This window comes from Lagenorhynchus albirostris, chromosome 16 (assembly GCF_949774975.1).
Source record: "Lagenorhynchus albirostris chromosome 16, mLagAlb1.1, whole genome shotgun sequence".
Classification (NCBI taxonomy): domain Eukaryota; kingdom Metazoa; phylum Chordata; class Mammalia; order Artiodactyla; family Delphinidae; genus Lagenorhynchus; species Lagenorhynchus albirostris.
The window spans coordinates 2349113-2366279 of NC_083110.1; the positions used below are offsets into that span (position 1 = coordinate 2349113).

At 53.6% G+C, this 17167-nt stretch overlaps 1 protein-coding gene across 2 annotated transcripts in view; it reads left to right on the forward strand.

The window, feature by feature from the left end:
- The window catches only part of GALNT2 (polypeptide N-acetylgalactosaminyltransferase 2), a 181086-nt gene that overhangs the window by 104648 nt on the left and 59271 nt on the right, over positions 1-17167 (forward strand). For both annotated transcript variants that reach the window (XM_060125517.1, XM_060125516.1), the window contains exon 3: positions 12670-12823. In XM_060125517.1, the coding sequence (XP_059981500.1) occupies positions 12670-12823 (154 nt within the window). The remainder of the gene's footprint in view (positions 1-12669; positions 12824-17167) is intronic.

Here is a 17167-nt window from a genome sequence, read left to right on the forward strand (position 1 = left end):
AGGGCCGAGGTCTGGCTTTGAGGACGGCTGTGGGTGGAGGGAGCCAGGGAGCTCCCATCCTTAGAAAACGTGGCCTTTGAGAGCAGATTTTCTTCTGGCCTTTATGAAACCTCAGGGTCACTCTCGTCATGTTCATTGGGAACCTCGTGTGAGGGGGTGAGCCTGAGAGAGCAGGTAGGGAGAGCGTTGAGGAAGGAGAGTCGTGATTAGGTTTTGGGTCTCCGGGAGGTCCCTTCCGCCCTTGGCTGGGTCTTCACCCCGCCCCTCTCCCATCCGCTGCTGCTGCATCACCCATGACAGTTGATGTCTCAAAACAGAAATTGCTCGGGCTTCCCTGGTGGCGCAGTGGTTGAGAGTCTGCCTGCCGATGCAGGGGATACGGGTTCGTGCCCCGGTCCGGGAAGATCCCACATGCCGCGGAGTGGCTGGGCCCGTGAGCCGTGACCGCTGAGCCTGCGCGTCCGGAGCCTGTGCTCCGCAACGGGAGAGGCCACGGCGGGCCCGTGAGCCGTGACCGCTGAGCCTGCGCGTCCGGAGCCTGTGCTCCACAACGGGAGAGGCCACAGCGGTGAGAGGCCCGCGTACCGCAAAAAAAAAAAAACAAAAAAAAAAACAGAAATTGCTCACGTTCATGTAAAGGTGAATGAAATGGGAATGGCGAAGTGTGGAACAGGTCTTCAATCCCGGCTGTGAGTTGCCTCTGATGCTCACCACACTTAACTCTTCGGCTTCCCAGCAGAAGGTGAGGTGAGCCACCTGTGTGTGTATGCAGCCCATATGATAAACTTGACTTGAACCAGTGATGTTTCAGATTAGTTAGAAGACCTTGAATACAATTGGCCAGAATTTCCACTGTACATTTTCTCAAACAGGTTTTCCAATACTAACGCTGCAGGGTTGTGGGGGGGGGGGCGGTGCTCCCCTGACCTCTCGCCCTTCTTGTTACCAAGTGCAAGCTCCCTCTGCTAGCCAGTGAATCGGCGACAAGGTACTGAGGTAGAGAACAGAGAAGCGGGGAGGGGATGAGGAAGTAAAGTAAAAGGGCCATCGATCTTGCAGAACGTCTCCTGGAATGGCCAGCCTCCGAGAGGGGATGTGTTAGTTTCTTTTTCCTTGCAGCCATCCACTGGTGGGCAGGGTTCCCTGAGGCAGGCCATTGTGTATGATTATAATAACGAAAGCAACAAAAAGCAGAGGTTAAAGTCAAAGAAACAGGTAATGCGGAGTCCCAGTTAGCTCTTCCCTGTCACATTCTGAGAGGTTTTGTGGGTTGCAGCATTGTGCTTTTTAAAAATTATGGTAAAATATATATAACATACAATTTACCGAAGTGCACAGTTCAGTGGCATTAAGTGCGTTCACCTTGTCTTGCAACCATCACCGTCATCCCTCTCCAGAACTTTCTCATCTTCCCAAACTGAGACTCTGTCGCCATTAAACACTGACTCCCCGTTCCCCTCCCCAGCCCCTGGCCCACCATCTACTTCCCCGCTCTCCTCCAGGCACCTTGCATACAGGAGAGTCACACGGTATTTGTTCTCCCGTGACTGGCTTCTTTCCATTGGTGCAGCGTCCTCAGGGTTCCTCCGTGTGGTAGGTAGCGTGTGTCAGTGTCTCCTTCCTTCTCAAGGTTGAACACTCTTCCCTTTCGCCCCTGCACCTGGACACTGTGAGCGCATCCTCCTGGGTAGCACGTGTGACGCCCGGGGGCGGCAGGGCAGCTAACACCACACAGCTCCTGCGACCCGGGCCTGAGGCCCCGGGGTCTGCACAGTGTCCTTGCCAGGAAAAGAAGTACCTCTGAGTATCCCAAGAGAAACATCGCAAAAGCAAGCAGTGGACTTCCCTGGTGGCACAGTGGTTAAGAATCCACCTGCCAATGCTGGGGACATGGGTTCAAGCCCTGGTCCGGGAAGATCCCACATGCTGCGGAGCAACTAAGCCCATGCACCACAATTACGGAGCCTGCGCTCTAGAGCCCGCGAGCCACAACTACTGAAGCCTGTGTGCCTACAGCCTGTGAGCCACAACTGCTGAGCCTGCCTGCCACAACTACCAAAGCCCACGCACCTAGAGCCCATGCTCCTCAACAAGAAGCTACCCCAATGAGAAGCGCGTGCACCGCGATGAAGAGTAGTCTCCACTCGCCACAACTAGAGAAAGCCCACGCGCAGCCACGAAGACCCAACGCAGCCAAAAAAATAAATTAACAACAACAACAATAAAAGCAAGCAGTATTCACACATAATTCGATCACCTCTAAATAACCACTCTTCTTCTCCCACTGCAGTTCCTCCGGCCTCGTCCTGAGCGTGCATCTGGGTGCACTCACCCCCGTGTCCGAGGTGAGCTGTCTCTGCAGCCTCTCGGTGCACCGGCCCCAGCACCGGAGGCCCCGAGTCCTAGACACCATCTCTGAGTCAGCTCCTGGGCCTTTGGGTCCCTCTGTCCGCTCGTCCATGTTATCCTGCCTTCAAAGTTCAGTTTTCTCATGGATTCTTAGAAAAAATATACAAGTCGTCTACTAGCTGGGTAACATTGCCAAAGACCTTGGGCATAACTGGGAAGTCTGCCCACACATGCCCCTCTCTCCCGTAGTATCACCTCGGGGTTCTCCCCAAGTCTCGTGGAGCGCCCCCTCCACCTTCCTCCTGAGGCAGCGTGGCGAGGGCTGCAGGCAGCCCCTACCAGCTGCTTACATCGAGATTCTTGCAGCTAAGATACGACACTGTTCTTTACCTGTTTCTTCTTAGGGTAATATGGCATTAACACCTTTTCATGTCCTTAAATATCTCCTACATTTTAAAAAAAATTTTGTTTATTTATTTATTTATGGCTGTGTTGGGTCTTCGCTTCTGTGCGAGGGCTTTCTCTAGTTGTGGCAAGCGGGAGCCACTCTTCATCGCGGTGCGCGGGCCTCTCACTATCGCGGCCTCTCTTGTTGCGGAGCACAGGCTCCAGACGTGCAGGCTCAGTAATTGTGGCTCACGGGCCCAGTTGCTCTGCGGCACGTGGGATTTTCCCAGACCAGGGCTCGAACCCATGTCCTCTGCATCGGCAGGCAGATTCTCAACCACTGCGCCACCAGGGAAGCCCTCTCCTACATTTTGAATGACAGCAATGTATCCATTACTATAAGCTTATGGAACTTTTCCTATAGTATAGGACATATGCAGGGTTTCCAGCCGGTATCTTTATATGTAAGCCTTATAAATCTTTGTGTGTCCCTAATTATTTCCTTGAAACAAATTCCTAAAAGTGAAATTGCAGGGTCAATGGCAACGCATGTGTTTAAGGATTTTTTTATATTAATTGCCAAGTTGTCTTCTGAAGGGCGCCAATCCCTTGCACCATAGCCAACATTAAAAACAAATCTTCCGGGACTTCCCTGGTGGCGCAGTGGTTAAGAATCCGCCCGCTAATGCAGGGGACACGGGTTCGAACCCTGGTCCGGGAAGATCCCACATGCCGCGGAGCAACTAAGCCCGTGCGCCACAACTACTGAGCCTGCGCTCTAAAGCCCGCGAGCCACAACTCCTGAGCCCATGTGCTGCAACTACTGAAGCCCACGTGCCTAGAGCCCGTGCTCCGCAACGAGAAGCCACCGCAATGGGAAGCCCGCGCACCATAACAAAGAGTAGCCCCCGCTCGCCTCAACTAGAGAGAGCCCGCGCAGCAACGAAGACCCAACGCAGCCATTAATTAATTAATTAATTTTAAAAAATCCAAAAAACAAGTATTCTGTTGTCCTTCCCCCATTCCAACGAGTAAGAAAGCAAAACCGAGGACTTAGATCAGGTTGGTAGCCGGAAAACAGGTGGAGCTCTTAAAAGAGCATGATTTTGAGCTGGGTTAGTAGAAATATAGCGCCCAAAACAATTCCCGTAGCGTCCAGTGCCCTCCGTGCTGTCACCCACCCCTCCAATATTTCATTCTGTTCTGGGCACAGGGTGTTCAGAGATGCTCGTAAGTTCGAGTTGGTCCAGATGATGGTGACTCAGATGGGCAGGAGGCTGGAAACAGCATCCAATGAGAGCACTTAAAATAAAATGGATGTTTTTACGGCGGGCCGAGAAGGGCGAAGTGGGATCGTGATGCCCAAATATTTGAAAACGTGCTACAGAAGACGGGCTCGTCGTTTTCCTTTTATTTGAGACTGGAGAGTGGAAGTTGCAGGGAAGCAGCATTGCTGTAGAAGGGAACCAAGGCCGGCCGCTCCAGCTGGCTTCATGTGAGGGGTTTAGTGGGGAGATTTTCACACGTGCATCCCTGGGGCCTTCTGCCTCCAGCGTTCAAGAGAGGCCCCACGCCCTCCATCCAGACTGCACTGGGCCGGGGCGGGGCAGGGGGCGGGTGCGCTGGGGAAGGAGTGGGACCTGCATTGTGGCACTGCTCCTTGGTGCTTGGTTGCAGTCCCACCCACTTCAGAGTGAGTTGTCATCCACAGTGGGAGGAACACGGCTTTGGGAAGAGAGAGACCTGCGTTTGACTTGTGGTTCCATCTTTTTTTTTTTTTTTTTTAAATATTTATCTGGCTGCACTGGGTCTTAATTGTGGCACACGGGATCTTCGTTGCCATGTGAGGGATGTTTTTAGTTGAGGCTCTCAGCTGCGGCATGTGGGATCTAGTTCCCTGACCAGGGATTGAACCCAGGTCCCCTGCGTTGGGAGTGCGGAGTCTTAACCACTGGACCACAAGGGAAGTCCCATGGTTCCATCATTTTAGTTTAACTTCCAAGTCTCACTTGCCCCGTTAGTACAATGGAAACAGTAGCGGTCACATGTACTTTGCAGGGTGATGCTGTACTGCGTTCGGTCTGTATGCAGCACCTGTCCTGTGGGCGCTGGTTAGCAACGCCCTCTTGCTGTCCTCCTGCCTTTCAAGTATCAGCCCCAATTCTGCGTAATAGGTTCACTTTGATATTTTTATTAATATTTGGGATGAAAAACCATGTACAACAAACTAAATTTATTGTGTTTAGACACTATCACACATAGAGGCAGAGAGAGGTGTTTCTATTTAAAATTTGGAAAAGAAGTATGTATAGGAAGATTCCGTCATTTCAAGGCAGGTGTAGATCTCATAATGCAAATCAGACTCTTCCATGGTGGGTTTTAGTTATTTTGACAGCACAAAGAATTTTAAATAAGTTGAGTATTTACCCTATAGCGTCTGATTTTTTTCTTATATTTTCTTCTAACTAGCTTTTAATCACTCCTTTGAATTTTCTATTTTTTCATCCTTAAAAATGAGTTGTGTAGGATCCCTTATTTCAGGAGACAGTTTCTCACAGGTGAACAAGCCTGTCACACCAGCTATCCAGTGACAAATAATAAAGTATTATTTACATATCTTTGTTACCGAAATGGATATATTCGTCTGTAATCCCGGCCTCGCCCTGGTCTTCTCTGTTTTGGTGTAGCATTATGACCTCCTAGAGGAAGAATATGAGGAATTTTTTTCCTTTTAAGCCTAGTAAAATTACATTCAATCTGAGATCAGCTGAGAGGCTCCACTAAATCGGAGAGCTTTGTCCTGTGATTTAGAATTCATTCTCTTTCCCTCCTCAGCCCCTTTCCTGGAAGAGGCTCGCTGTTTCACACAGGCTAGCTTTCAGTTTGTTCAAGCCGTCCTTCCCGGGGAGGACTTGAGTGAAGGTCTGCAGCCTGGCCGTGCTGCCCCGTCCCCTGGCTGGAGGGACCCCAACATCGGGGCCCTCCCTGCCCCTCGTGCACCTGTGGGTGTGGACAACAAGGCTGCTCTCGGCGGGTGTGTCAGCAGAGGGTCCTGGTCCCCCAAAGGACTGTCACACCTGAGCGGTCTCTAATCTGAAGACCACGTGTGTCTTGGTGTTGCCATATGTCTTGTGGGGTTAATCCTCTGAACGTTCACTTTCATAGATTAACATCATTGTTTCTTTAAATACGAGGTTTAGTAAAAATGAAAATATTAAGAAAGAGACGATGGTGTTTGGAAATGTTTAAACTTATTTTAAAGTTAATTGAACAAGTCGTCCAAAGGCAAGCAGTTTCTTGAACATAAAAGCGTCTTTTCTAAGAGGTAATTGGAGGATTGGGTATTAGGAGCCTAGAATGAGCTTTCCCACGGCAGTGATGTCCTGAGTGGTGCCTAGGACCCTGCATGAGCCAGCCTTGCCCTGAACCCACAGGGCACAGAGCTGGGGCCCCCCGACCTCTGCGCCCTGTGCAGGCTCCATGGACCATGCGTGGTGGTGATTCCCGGCTGGCCTCAGCTCCAGGGATGCTGTGCTGTTCTGCAGTCTGGTTAAGAGGGGCAGAAGGGGAAATCCCAAAACTCCACTAGGGAGAAAAAGATTCTGGAAAGACAGATGTAACTCAAGGCCTGGTGGGTGGATAAGGGGAGAGAGAAGAGACTCTGGGTTCCAGAAAGTAAGTGCAAAGGCTTGTGAGGGACAGCAGGGGTGACAGAGGAAGAATGTCAGTGGCCAAGTAAGTCGGAGATGGGAAAGGAAGAAAAGAAGAATTGCTGGGCCAGGGAGCTGCGGGTGGTGAGGGCGGGGCGGCCAGTGGACAGGTGTGTGTCCCGCGGAGGGGGCCACGGCAGGAGTGGCAGGAAGCTGTCTTCCCAGCCCCCCCCTTTCTCCTGGTCCTGGCGCTTTTCTCCCAGAGGCAGCTACCCCGGGCCCCGGCTTCTCCCTGCCTCTGGACGCTGTGTGTCTTGGCTGGAGGGCCGGAGTGGCTGCACCGCGCCCTTTCCTGCTGCCCGCCTGGACGGCTCGGGGCCGCTGGGTGAGGAGCTCCCAGCAGAGACCAGATGAGCAGAAGAGGAGGCCAGAGTGACCGCGGGGCCCTGGGTCTCTGGGTGCGTCCACAGAACTATCGGAGGCTGTATGGGATGCCGAGGTCGGACGTGGGCTTTGCAGGGTGTGGTTTTAAACAGTCATTAAACGTGTGCTGTGCGGCGGGTTCCAGCCCTGTCGGCTCCGGAGAAGCAGAGAGCTGGGGGTGGTTGGTCCCCGAGCAGGTGACCGTGCGGGGGAGGTGCTTGGGGCCAGCAGGGGGGGGCGGGTGGGGGGTGACAGGCTGAGTCGTCGTCCAGCCCGCCCCACCCCCACCCCACCCCCGCCCCCTCCCCCGGCAGGAGGCAGAGGAAGCCGAGCTGATCTCCGGCCTCTCCATCTAGACCTTGATGTCCAGACTGGAAAGCCTACAGCGATTCTGTTAGGAGAATATTGAAGGCTGAGCGGCTGAAGAGACCTCAGATGCTTTAAATGAATGCGTCTCCGAGTCCAGACCGTAAACAGACAGGGCACGTGGTTCCTGGGGACGGCAGAGCAGGGCAAGCAGCAGTTAGAGGTGAGCCTCGGCAGGATTTTGAGTTAGTTATTAGATGGAGGAGTGGTAAACCCTGTGAGGCCCTGCGACAATAGGTGTGTGAGAAAGCCGTTGTGAGGATGGAGCAGCGTGTGAGGAAGGCCCTGGGGAGGGGCTGCAGCTGGGGATGCCAGGGAGGCTTCCTGGAGGAGGTGGCCGCCCTGCGAGGCTGCTGGCAGCTGGCAGAGCGGAGTAAGTGCGTTAAAACCAAACAGCCCTGGGCTTCCCTGGTGGTGCAGTGGTTGAGAGTCCGCCTGCCGATGCGGGGGACACGGGTTCGTGCCCCGGTCCGGGAGGATCCCTCATGCCGCGGAGCGGCTGGGCCCGTGAGCCATGGCCGCTGAGCCTGCGCGTCCGGAGCCTGTGCTCCGCAACGGGAGAGGCCACAGCAGTGAGAGGCCCGCGTACTGCAAAAACCCCCCCAAAAAACAAAAACCAAACGGCCCTGCCTTCTAGTGTCGCAGTTTCGCCTGGGCTCTGCGTGGATGGTGGGTCAGGGAGGGTTTAGTAACAGCTCACAGGCCTCGCTCCATGGAGGGCCGAGGGGCGAGGCTGGCCAGAATGGTGATCAGATCTCTGTCATTAACGTTCACAGAGCCAGAGGTCCTGTCCCTGGGGCCCGGGTTCTGCGGTGGCTCCTGGCCGAGGGGACGGGAGGCCGGCTTGAGAGGGCGCCATTTAGAAAAAGCCTGTAAACCAGTGGAAGGAGGTCTAGGGCCCACGTCCAGCGCGTTCGAGAACAGTCCTCAGGTGTGGGTATCAGCAGCGGGAGACCACGTGTGGGAGCCGGGACTTCTTCCGAGAGATGCGCTTCCCCACGATAAGCCCGGGCCGCGGGCAAAGCAGGAGGCTGGTCCTTGCCCGTCAGAAGCCCCTTCCTGACCCTGGGAGAAATGGAGCCACAGGGCCATCAGGGGACGATCTTGGCCTCGAAGGGTGGTTGGCGGGGGGGACTTGGGCGGCCACGGGTGTCTGTGGAAGGGGCTGGGAGGCTGCCTTAGGGCTGTCACTGGGGCGGGGGTGTCAGCCTGACGGAACCATCAGGAAGCCTCACCTTCGTACAGAACCAGAGGTGTCAACACTCAGGGTCACACAGCCCCTCTTTCAGCTTCACAGACCACGTCTAGGAAGGCCTGTCTTCGGGAAATGAATCTCCTCGCAAAGACCTTCAGAGCCTAGTGTAAGAAGCGAGCGGTTTCCACAGCCCTCCTCAGGGTGAAGGTCCCTTCCTCCCCTCCTGTTGTTTCAGCACCTGTTCTCTTTTCCTGTCATCTCGGTGATGAAGCTGGCTTCTGTCTTCTCATGAGAAGTTTCATATCTGGGGGGTATTTTCCATCCACTGCTTCTGCTTAGCCAAGTCCATTTTCACTAGATTTTCATGTATTTTTTGGAAACTTTTATTCTAATGCTCTTTCTAAGATTTTAAAGAGGTGATAAAAATACAAGATGTTCTATAAGTGTCGTTTTTAAAGAAGTCACTATATTCAGACGCGGTATCTACAGTTTTGATGGTTTCTCTCCAGCCTCTGACTTGCTGCTTCCCTTCCTGCCTGGGGTTGGACCCAGGCATATATTCCCTCCGAGAACCCTGCTCTCGCTGCTTTTTCCTGACTCTGCTCCAACCCTAGCAATTCTGTGTAATACAGAAATAACTGAGATCTATAATGGTTCTTCAGCCCGGTGGGTCTGACCCATTATTAGACTGTGGAGCCAGTTTTATGAGTCACACCCACATAAAACAATAGAATATTATGTGTTCACATGTAGCAAGGGGAAGACCTTCGTTTCAGCTGTGTGTGCGTTTACAGCATGACGTCCGGGCCACGATGTGAGATGTATGTCATAGTCGAACGTTTTTGAAAGTCCCTGCTGCGCTCTAACATATCACTAAGGTATAAAGTCATTTATAATCTGTCTCCAGTAAAATGGTGTGTGCCTTGGGAAATTAACTGTCACTGGGTCAGGCAGGGCCCCCAGGAGTGCTATAGAGGATGTCGTGTCAGAGGGCAGGGGTCACTGTGGGGTGCCTCTGCTGGGGGGGTGCGTCACACCCTCTTTGGAGGTTGAAGAAACATGTGTTTCTGTGAAGTCACAGAGGGCTTCTTCTCCACTGCATTGCTGGCTGCCGAGCTCTCAGCTCAGATGCTCCTTCCCCAGGAGGCTCTCCCCTCCCGGCACCCCCTTTCCGTCCAGCCCGGGCTCCTCTGTTAGGTGCTTCCGTAGAACTACAGTCCTCACCATCTGAGCACTTAGCTCAGGCTTCAGTGGTGCAGTTGTTACCATGGTCATTATCTTCTTGTCTATTGCAGCCCCCCGCAGTCTCCCAGAGCGTGACCTCCACAGGTGGGCATCAGCTCTGTGTTCGCTGTTGTACCCGCAGGAGCCAATGAGATACCTAGCGTGTAGTCGACACTTAGTACACAGCAATGGCTTGGGGCCGAGGCAGGGAAAACCCCAGCCCCAGAGTGGATTGACATGAGGCATCCATGAAACCCCGTGCTGCCTTATTGCAGAAGGGGGTCGGGGGTCTGATGGCACAAAGAGATTGAAGGTCCAGGAGCTCGGCAGAGGCCTTACCCCCCACCCCCACACACAGACGCCCGGCGACCAGCCCTCTTCCTGCTGACCCCAGTTCTCCACGCGAGAAGCAGAACTAGAGACGAGCGTCTCTTGGGTGACGGTCCTTCCTCTGGCCTTGGATGGGGCCACGTAGTTCCAAGCTCTTTGTGGCAGTGAAGAGTTTTCAGGCCATTAAACAAATCCGCGGGAGCCGCTCATCTGGATTCTGTGGTCGGCGCAGCTGGGGTGGATTCTGGCCGAGGCTCCTGCTTCACGTAGCCTGTGAGGGGTGAGGTCACGCAGTGAGAAGGGCTTGGTGTGCTGAGCACAGGGTGAAGGCAGAGAGGTGGGGAGAGTGGATGATCCATAGGTATCTCTAGGGCTGTCAGCGTGGAAAACGTGTGCTGGAAACATTTCATCTTAGATGGAAGAGACTGCGGCAAGCGGGCCAGCTCCCGTCGCCAGACGTTTATCAGGGGCACGGGATCACCCCGGAGCCTGGGAGCTCGTGGGTTTTGGAATTGCTTTCCTATTTGAGAGGCTGGACCTTTGTGACCCTGAGCATCATTTCCATGGCAACCAGCTATGATGAGATGGGGGTTTTGACCTCGCAGGACAGTTGTAACAAGAAAGCGGATGGGCTTTGAGATAGAAAGTTTCCTTACGACCTGGAACAAATCGCAGGTGACTTGGAGCTCAGTTTCTTCATCTCTGAAATAGAGAAAGGAACATGGCATTCTTTTGATGGTGTGCGGAGGGACCTTTGTTGGGCAAGCACGCCTGTAGGTACACACGCTAGTGCCGTGACTCACTGTTGATCTTAACCAAACGCCCAGCATTTGATGTGCTGCAGAAGGGGCCCTGCCCCACCCTGGGGCCTTGGTGCTGCGGCTCCCCGTGCTCTTCCCCAGGGCTACAGGGCCACCCTCCCTCGTGAGGGCATCTCTCAGTCAGACCAGCCCTTGCAGAACAGCAGCCCCCAGCTGACCGCCCCTTGGCCTCCTGTTTCTCTGTTTCGTCACGGCACTGTGACCACTAGAGCGTTACCACTTCAAGGGGACAGGGGTTGTTCTTACTGTTTTTCTTTCCCTTTCTTTTTTTTTTATTTTTTAATTTGGTTTGAGTTTGCACATCTACTGAATTGGCATATTAAATCCTCATGAAAAATCTTTTTTCATTTTATGTATTTATTTATTTTTAGGAAACTTCAGTTTCAAAGAATGAATAACTTGCCCAAGGTCATAGAGGTAGCAAGTGATAAACAGATTTCAACCGGGGGTGGGGCAGGTGGACAGTTAAGTCCCAGCTCTGTTTGGTCTCGAGTCGCTCTTTCCTCCCACTGTTCTCCCTCTGAGTATCGGTGCATTTGCTCGTCTCTCTGCCTTCTCACGCCCGGGCTTGTCCAGGCTCACCCCACCGCGCAGTGCCCTTCCCTCCAGATCCCAGGCTACACCAGCACTGCCCCTACCCAGCCCTGGCGCAAACTTCCCGGCCAGTGCGTGTTCTTGGAGAACCCTGTGCTGGGTCCTGGAGCCGCAACAGCTAATCCAGGCGGTGGAGTCAAGGTAACGTGTGTGTGGCCAGCCCAGACTGCCTCGGTGTCCGTCCCCTCCTGCTGAGGACATGAGTGTGATCAGGGTGAGCGTGCCAGGGTGTGAGGCTGCCGGGGCGTGTGTGTCCCAGGGCATGAGTGTGCAAGGATGTGACCGTGCAGGGGGTGTGTGCCGGGGCGTGTGTGTCCCAGGGCATGAGTGTGCAAGGATGTGACCGTGCAGGATGTGTGTGCCGGGGCGTGTGTGTCCCAGGGCATGAGTGTGCAAGGATGTGACCGTGCAGGATGTGTGTGCCGGGGCGTGTGTGTCCCAGGGCATGAGTGTGCAAGGATGTGACCGTGTAGGGGGTGTGTGCCGGGGCGTGTGTGTCCCAGGGCATGAGTGTGCAAGGATGTGACCGTGTAGGGGGTGTGCCGGGGCGTGTGTGTCCCAGGGCATGAGTGTGCAAGGATGTGACCGTGTAGGGGGTGTGCCGGGGCGTGTGTGTCCCAGGGCATGAGTGTGCAAGGATGTGACCGTGCAGGGGGTGTGCCGGGGCGTGTGTGTCCCAGGGCATGAGTGTACAAGGATGTGACCGTGCAGGGGGTGTGCCGGGGCGTGTGGGTCCCAGGGCATGAGTGTGCAAGGATGTGACCGTGTAGGGGGTGTGCCGGGGCGTGTGTGTCCCAGGAAAGGCTTCACGTCCCATGTCATGGGGTCGATGTCATGGAAGTACCTCTGAGGAGGTCTCTCCGGGGTTGTTTTGGTGTCCTGTGCTTTGCGGGTGTTAGTTTTGCGTAAACACTTACTTTGTGCCGCCTGGTGTCACACGATGGGGTGCCTTACTTTCATTTGTTCAGGATCTTTGTCACCGTGTCTGAGGTGCTTTTTCGCAGTACTGTAATCGCTGGAAAGGCGGGACAAGCAGAGCGTATCTCCTTTTGTACGGAGTGTCAATGATGCCATTCTCAGGGATACTTTGACTGGCGTAGAATTCCGTTCAGGGACAAATAATCGAAGTCTTGGTTTTAACTTTCACGCTGCACACTGTTGCCAGTTTACAGGCATGATGCTGCCTGCTCTCAGGTGGTTTGCTGGTTAGAACTGCCAGCAGCGGCAGCCCTGGCGCTGTTCCTTGAAGTCTCACTGACGCGTGGCCTTGGGGCCGAGCGCTCTGCTCCCTCGTGCCCTCGTCCCACACCCTGTGCTCTGCTCCTTGCAGGGAAAGTGCGATGGCGGGACTTTAACCAGGAGGCTTACGTTGGCGGGACGATGGTCCGCTCCGGGCAGGACCCCTATGCCCGCAACAAGTTCAACCAAGTGGAGAGCGATAAGCTGCAGATGGACAGAGCCGTCCCCGACACCAGGCATGACCAGTAAGTGTCAGCCCGCGGCCGGGCGCCACCCTGGCCACTTCCTACCTCACAGTGAGTAGCTTCCCCCGGGATGCTCCTTTTTTCTGTTGCTCTGCAAAACAGCGTGTGCCGTGTCTTTATGGGGCCGGAAAACTAGGAAAATTCCGAGGCACGTGGTAATGGAACTTCACCCACAGGATGTGAAAGGGCTCCTTGGGGCCAGGTTCCAGTCCTCACGACGCACCCGGCATGTCCAGAGGCCGCAGGCTGCTGGTCAGAGCATGAGAGTCACCGAGGGAAAGTGGTGTGACTGCCCTCCTGTGTACTGGTCCCTCGTTGTTTTTAAAATCCATTCACAAAATAGTTTTGCATCGTTCACAAGCTCAATGGGAGGAAGTGCTAAAGTCTTGCTTACTGGGAAGCTTTCGTTGGGAATGTTCTAGAGACCAGAAAGGGGAAAGAAACAGCCCCGCAGGGTCGACGTTAAACTAAGCAGAACTCAGAGGCGGGGGCCCGGGGCCACCTCCCCACTTCGAGTGCTGGGGCTGGTGGGAGGCTCTGCTCTGCGTCCTTCCCTAGATTCCTCGGGGACCTGGGGGTTCTCGGGCCTGCAGACGCTCAAATGTGCATTTGTCACCACTGACTAGGAAAGTGACAGCATGACCCTCACTGCCACTCTGTGCCTCTGAGCCTTGCTGGTAACGATCTTTGATTGGGAGGCGTCCACAGTGGGGTCCTTAGACGGTTAGTCTTGTCGTATTAAAAAATAAGGAGCCGCATTTGGAGGGCAGCTGTTGCCCTGGGTGCCGCTAGGCCTTCCTGCTCACCTGGCTACTTGTAGAGCCCTTCATCCATCACGTAAAGGTACGTGGATGCCACGTCCACCGCAACTGAGACGCTGCACTCGGGTCCCAGGATTCCAGCCAGAGAAGCCTCCCCTGCTCTGGCGGATGGGGAGGTGACGGGGTGGCAGGAGGTGAGGGGGCAGCACTGCCCTTGGACAGTCTGCTCCAGTCCAGCGTGTTCAGGGCACCCGGGTGACGGGAGTCCAGGTGAGTCCTGAGCTGGAGGCATCAGGGCAGGAGGCCAGCGACCGGGCTGTGACAGGCAGCCCTGGTCCCCCAGAGGGTCAGCCGGGTCCCATTTCTCTGGGTGTGAGTTCCCGGGAATGAGGGGCAGGTGAGCTGAAGACAGACAAGAGCGACCAAGCTCCCCGTGAACACGTGTTGATGCCTGGCTTTGGTTTCTAAGTTAGATAGCACGCCTTGAAAGAGGATTTTCCTCTCATGCTTTCAGGGGAACTTTGTAACCGTGTAAACACCACCTAACCACACAGGCGCTGTCTCCCTGCCCTTACCAAGCTTTTGGGGGGTTGTAGTCAGCTCTGTGTACCCAGAACAGTTCACAGGTGTGTGGAATTACAGTTCTTTCAGACTCAGGATGTGTGTGTGTGAGAGAGAGAGATATATAATATGTGAAACATATGATTGATATATAAACATATATATTGCACATGATACTAAGAATCTCATCATTTTTCTGAATCCAGCCCAGAAGATTGTGTTTGCTTAATATTCCCTGTAACCCATTAATTTATATTTAAGGCAGCTTTGCTCGGCCCCTGTGCCAGGCTGCTGCTTCAAGTCAGCCCGGGTAACTGGTAAACACCCATGTGGAATAGGGGTTGCTGAGCAGGGGTCCAGGGACCGCGCGGGCTCCGGGAGAGTCCTGAAGCCGCCTGCACGTCACGGGAGGGTCCCAGACGCACGCGTACCCGCCACCCTCATCCCCAGGCTCGTGGGCCCACTGCAGCCAGCCTGTGCCAGCCACTCCCCGCAGCTCATGGACGGGACACGAAGGTTGTCCTTGCTGCACAGAGAGCAATGTCCATAACTTGCCTGGTGGTGACGAGCAATGGCTGAAGGCCACAAAGGGCCAGCGCGGCTTTTCAGAGGGGCTTGGCCTAAACTCAGGAGCGGGTTCAGGTTCTAGCAGAATCTAGCTCAAAAACCGTGCCTGGGGCTTCCCTGGTGGCGCAGTGGTTGAGCGTCCGCCTGCCGATGCAGGGGACACGGGTTCGTGCCCCGATCCGGGAGGATCCCACATGCCGCGGAGCGGCTGGGCCCGTGAGCCATGGCCGCTGAGCCTGCGCGTCCGGAGCCTGTGCTCCGCAGCGGGAGAGGCCACAACAGTGAGAGGCCTGTGTACCGCAAAAACAAACAAACAAACAAACAAAAATCGTACCTGGCGACAGGAATTGACCTCTTTGAATTACATCTCCGTGAGATGGTGTGGGTTTCACCTCACTGGTTTAAGAGCTGTTTTCCTGCTGTGACCTTCCCTCAGAGCTGAGAGAAAAGGGTGTCCTTTCTGATGGCTCATCAGCGTGTGGGCCGGGGTTCTGTCTCCACTGCAAGTCCCTTAAGTGTCCTCAAAACTATATATATATACATTTTTTTTCCAATTTTTGAAATACGAGTTTGTCCAAACAGATGTTTGAATATTCATCCCACAGTGGGCTGTGTTTTACGTGGCTTTAATTTTAGTTCCAGCTACTGTGTCACGTTCATTTGCATGTGTGAAAGTAGCAGCTGGGATGCCTTCCACGTTTTTTGGGTTTGGGCTAAATTAAAATCTCCCCAGAGTCAATTTGATGCCTGGAACTGAGGCCATGTCTGTCTTCAAAGTATCAGCTTTAGAACAACCAAGATTATTGACTGTCAGGTTCAGGAGGTCAAGTGACTTCTCTGCATCCATCCCGTCTCCTTCCGTATCTAACAGAGGGCTGTTAAAGTGTGTGACCTTCCTATATAAATACAATAGTTTTGGGCTCTGCAGTATCTCTCTTTCTATAGACCGATGGACATGCTTGCCCAGTAGAGTTCAGTCTTCACTTGTGATAAATCTGACAGCAGTGCAGGTGGAGGTTAATTAGGAACAAGGGATTTGGAGTCATACAGACCTTGGTCGCAATCGGGACTCTCCAGTTCCTGATCCTGTGGCCTTTGTCTTTCATGAGACGCTGTAACATGATGACGTCTGGTCTGGCTACCGTGAGGGTTAAAGAAATGTTCCCAAGGGCTGTCTCCTCCTCCCCTGAGATTTTGTTCCAGACCCTCCCTTGATCTCCTGCCCTAGGAGTGAGGCCCCGGCCCCAGCATCTCCCTACCTGATTCTTCTCCATGACCCTTATCACCGCCTACACAGCATGTGTCTTACCTATTTACATGGTCATTTGAATGTCCTCATTAGAGCAGTGGGCTGCACCCGGGCTTGTTACTCGGCCACCTCCCGGCACTTGGTAAACTCGGTATTTGTTGAGTGAATTGCCTGGCCCAGTGGCCAGTGTATGGTGAGTGCCCTGTGAATCACTAATAATATGAAGAGTCATAAAAGAACAAAGGCGGATGAAGGGGAGATTTCTAAGCAGTAAGGGAGGTCAGAGGAACCCCCAAGATGAGTCTTCTGTGTCGGGTTCTCCCAGGACTGGAAAGTGACACGGTTACTTACAATCTACCCCTTCTTCACTGTCCTCTGGGGTAGATCCCAGGAATCAGGTTCAGAGCCTTGCAAACAAACAGACAAAAACCCCATACTTTGGGGTTACGCTTTAGTTACCTTTTTTTAAGTATATAACAAAGAATGTGCCAAGAAAAAGTATTTACGTGAAGGAGGAAGCATAGAAAAGCCTTCTGTGAGTGAAATACTTGATATGACGTATAGGAATTCTTAGAGTCTCTTAGAAATTAGAAAGACGGTAGCCCACCCTAGTCTTGAAAGTACAGTTGAGAAGTCAAAAAGAAAAAAGAAGAAAAAAAAAGATTTTCTACCTCATTTAATGTTATTTGAAATTTCAAATAAATTATCAAGACTTAAAAGCAAATTAAACCAATGGGAATTTAGAAGGTGCCTTTTCAGACAGCTTGTTTCTCCCCGCCTCACCTTTGGAAGCTGTTGTTACTGTCCTGGCAAAAGGTAATGGGACTCAGCATCGAAGGTGGGAGTCAGTCACACCTGGGCGTATTCTGAAGGCAGGGCCAACAGGATGGGCTGATGGGTAGACGAGGAAGGTGGCTCGGAGAGAGGGCCCTTGTGAGACGGAGGAGCTGTGGGCGAGCAGGTCTGGGGGACACGTCAGAGGGTGAAATCCAGACACGTTAAGTCCAAGGTGCATTAAGCATCTAAGGTGGGCAGACCTGCTGTGTAGGTGTTTGGAAATGTGTCAGGAGAAAGGTCTTAGTGGGGACGTGAGTTTGGGAATGCTCAGTGCACAGGTGGTACTTAAAGCCATGATGTGGGGCATCATCCCCCAGGCAATGAACAGAGACAGGGAGGAGAGCGGCCCAGGACCAGCTCCGGATGCTC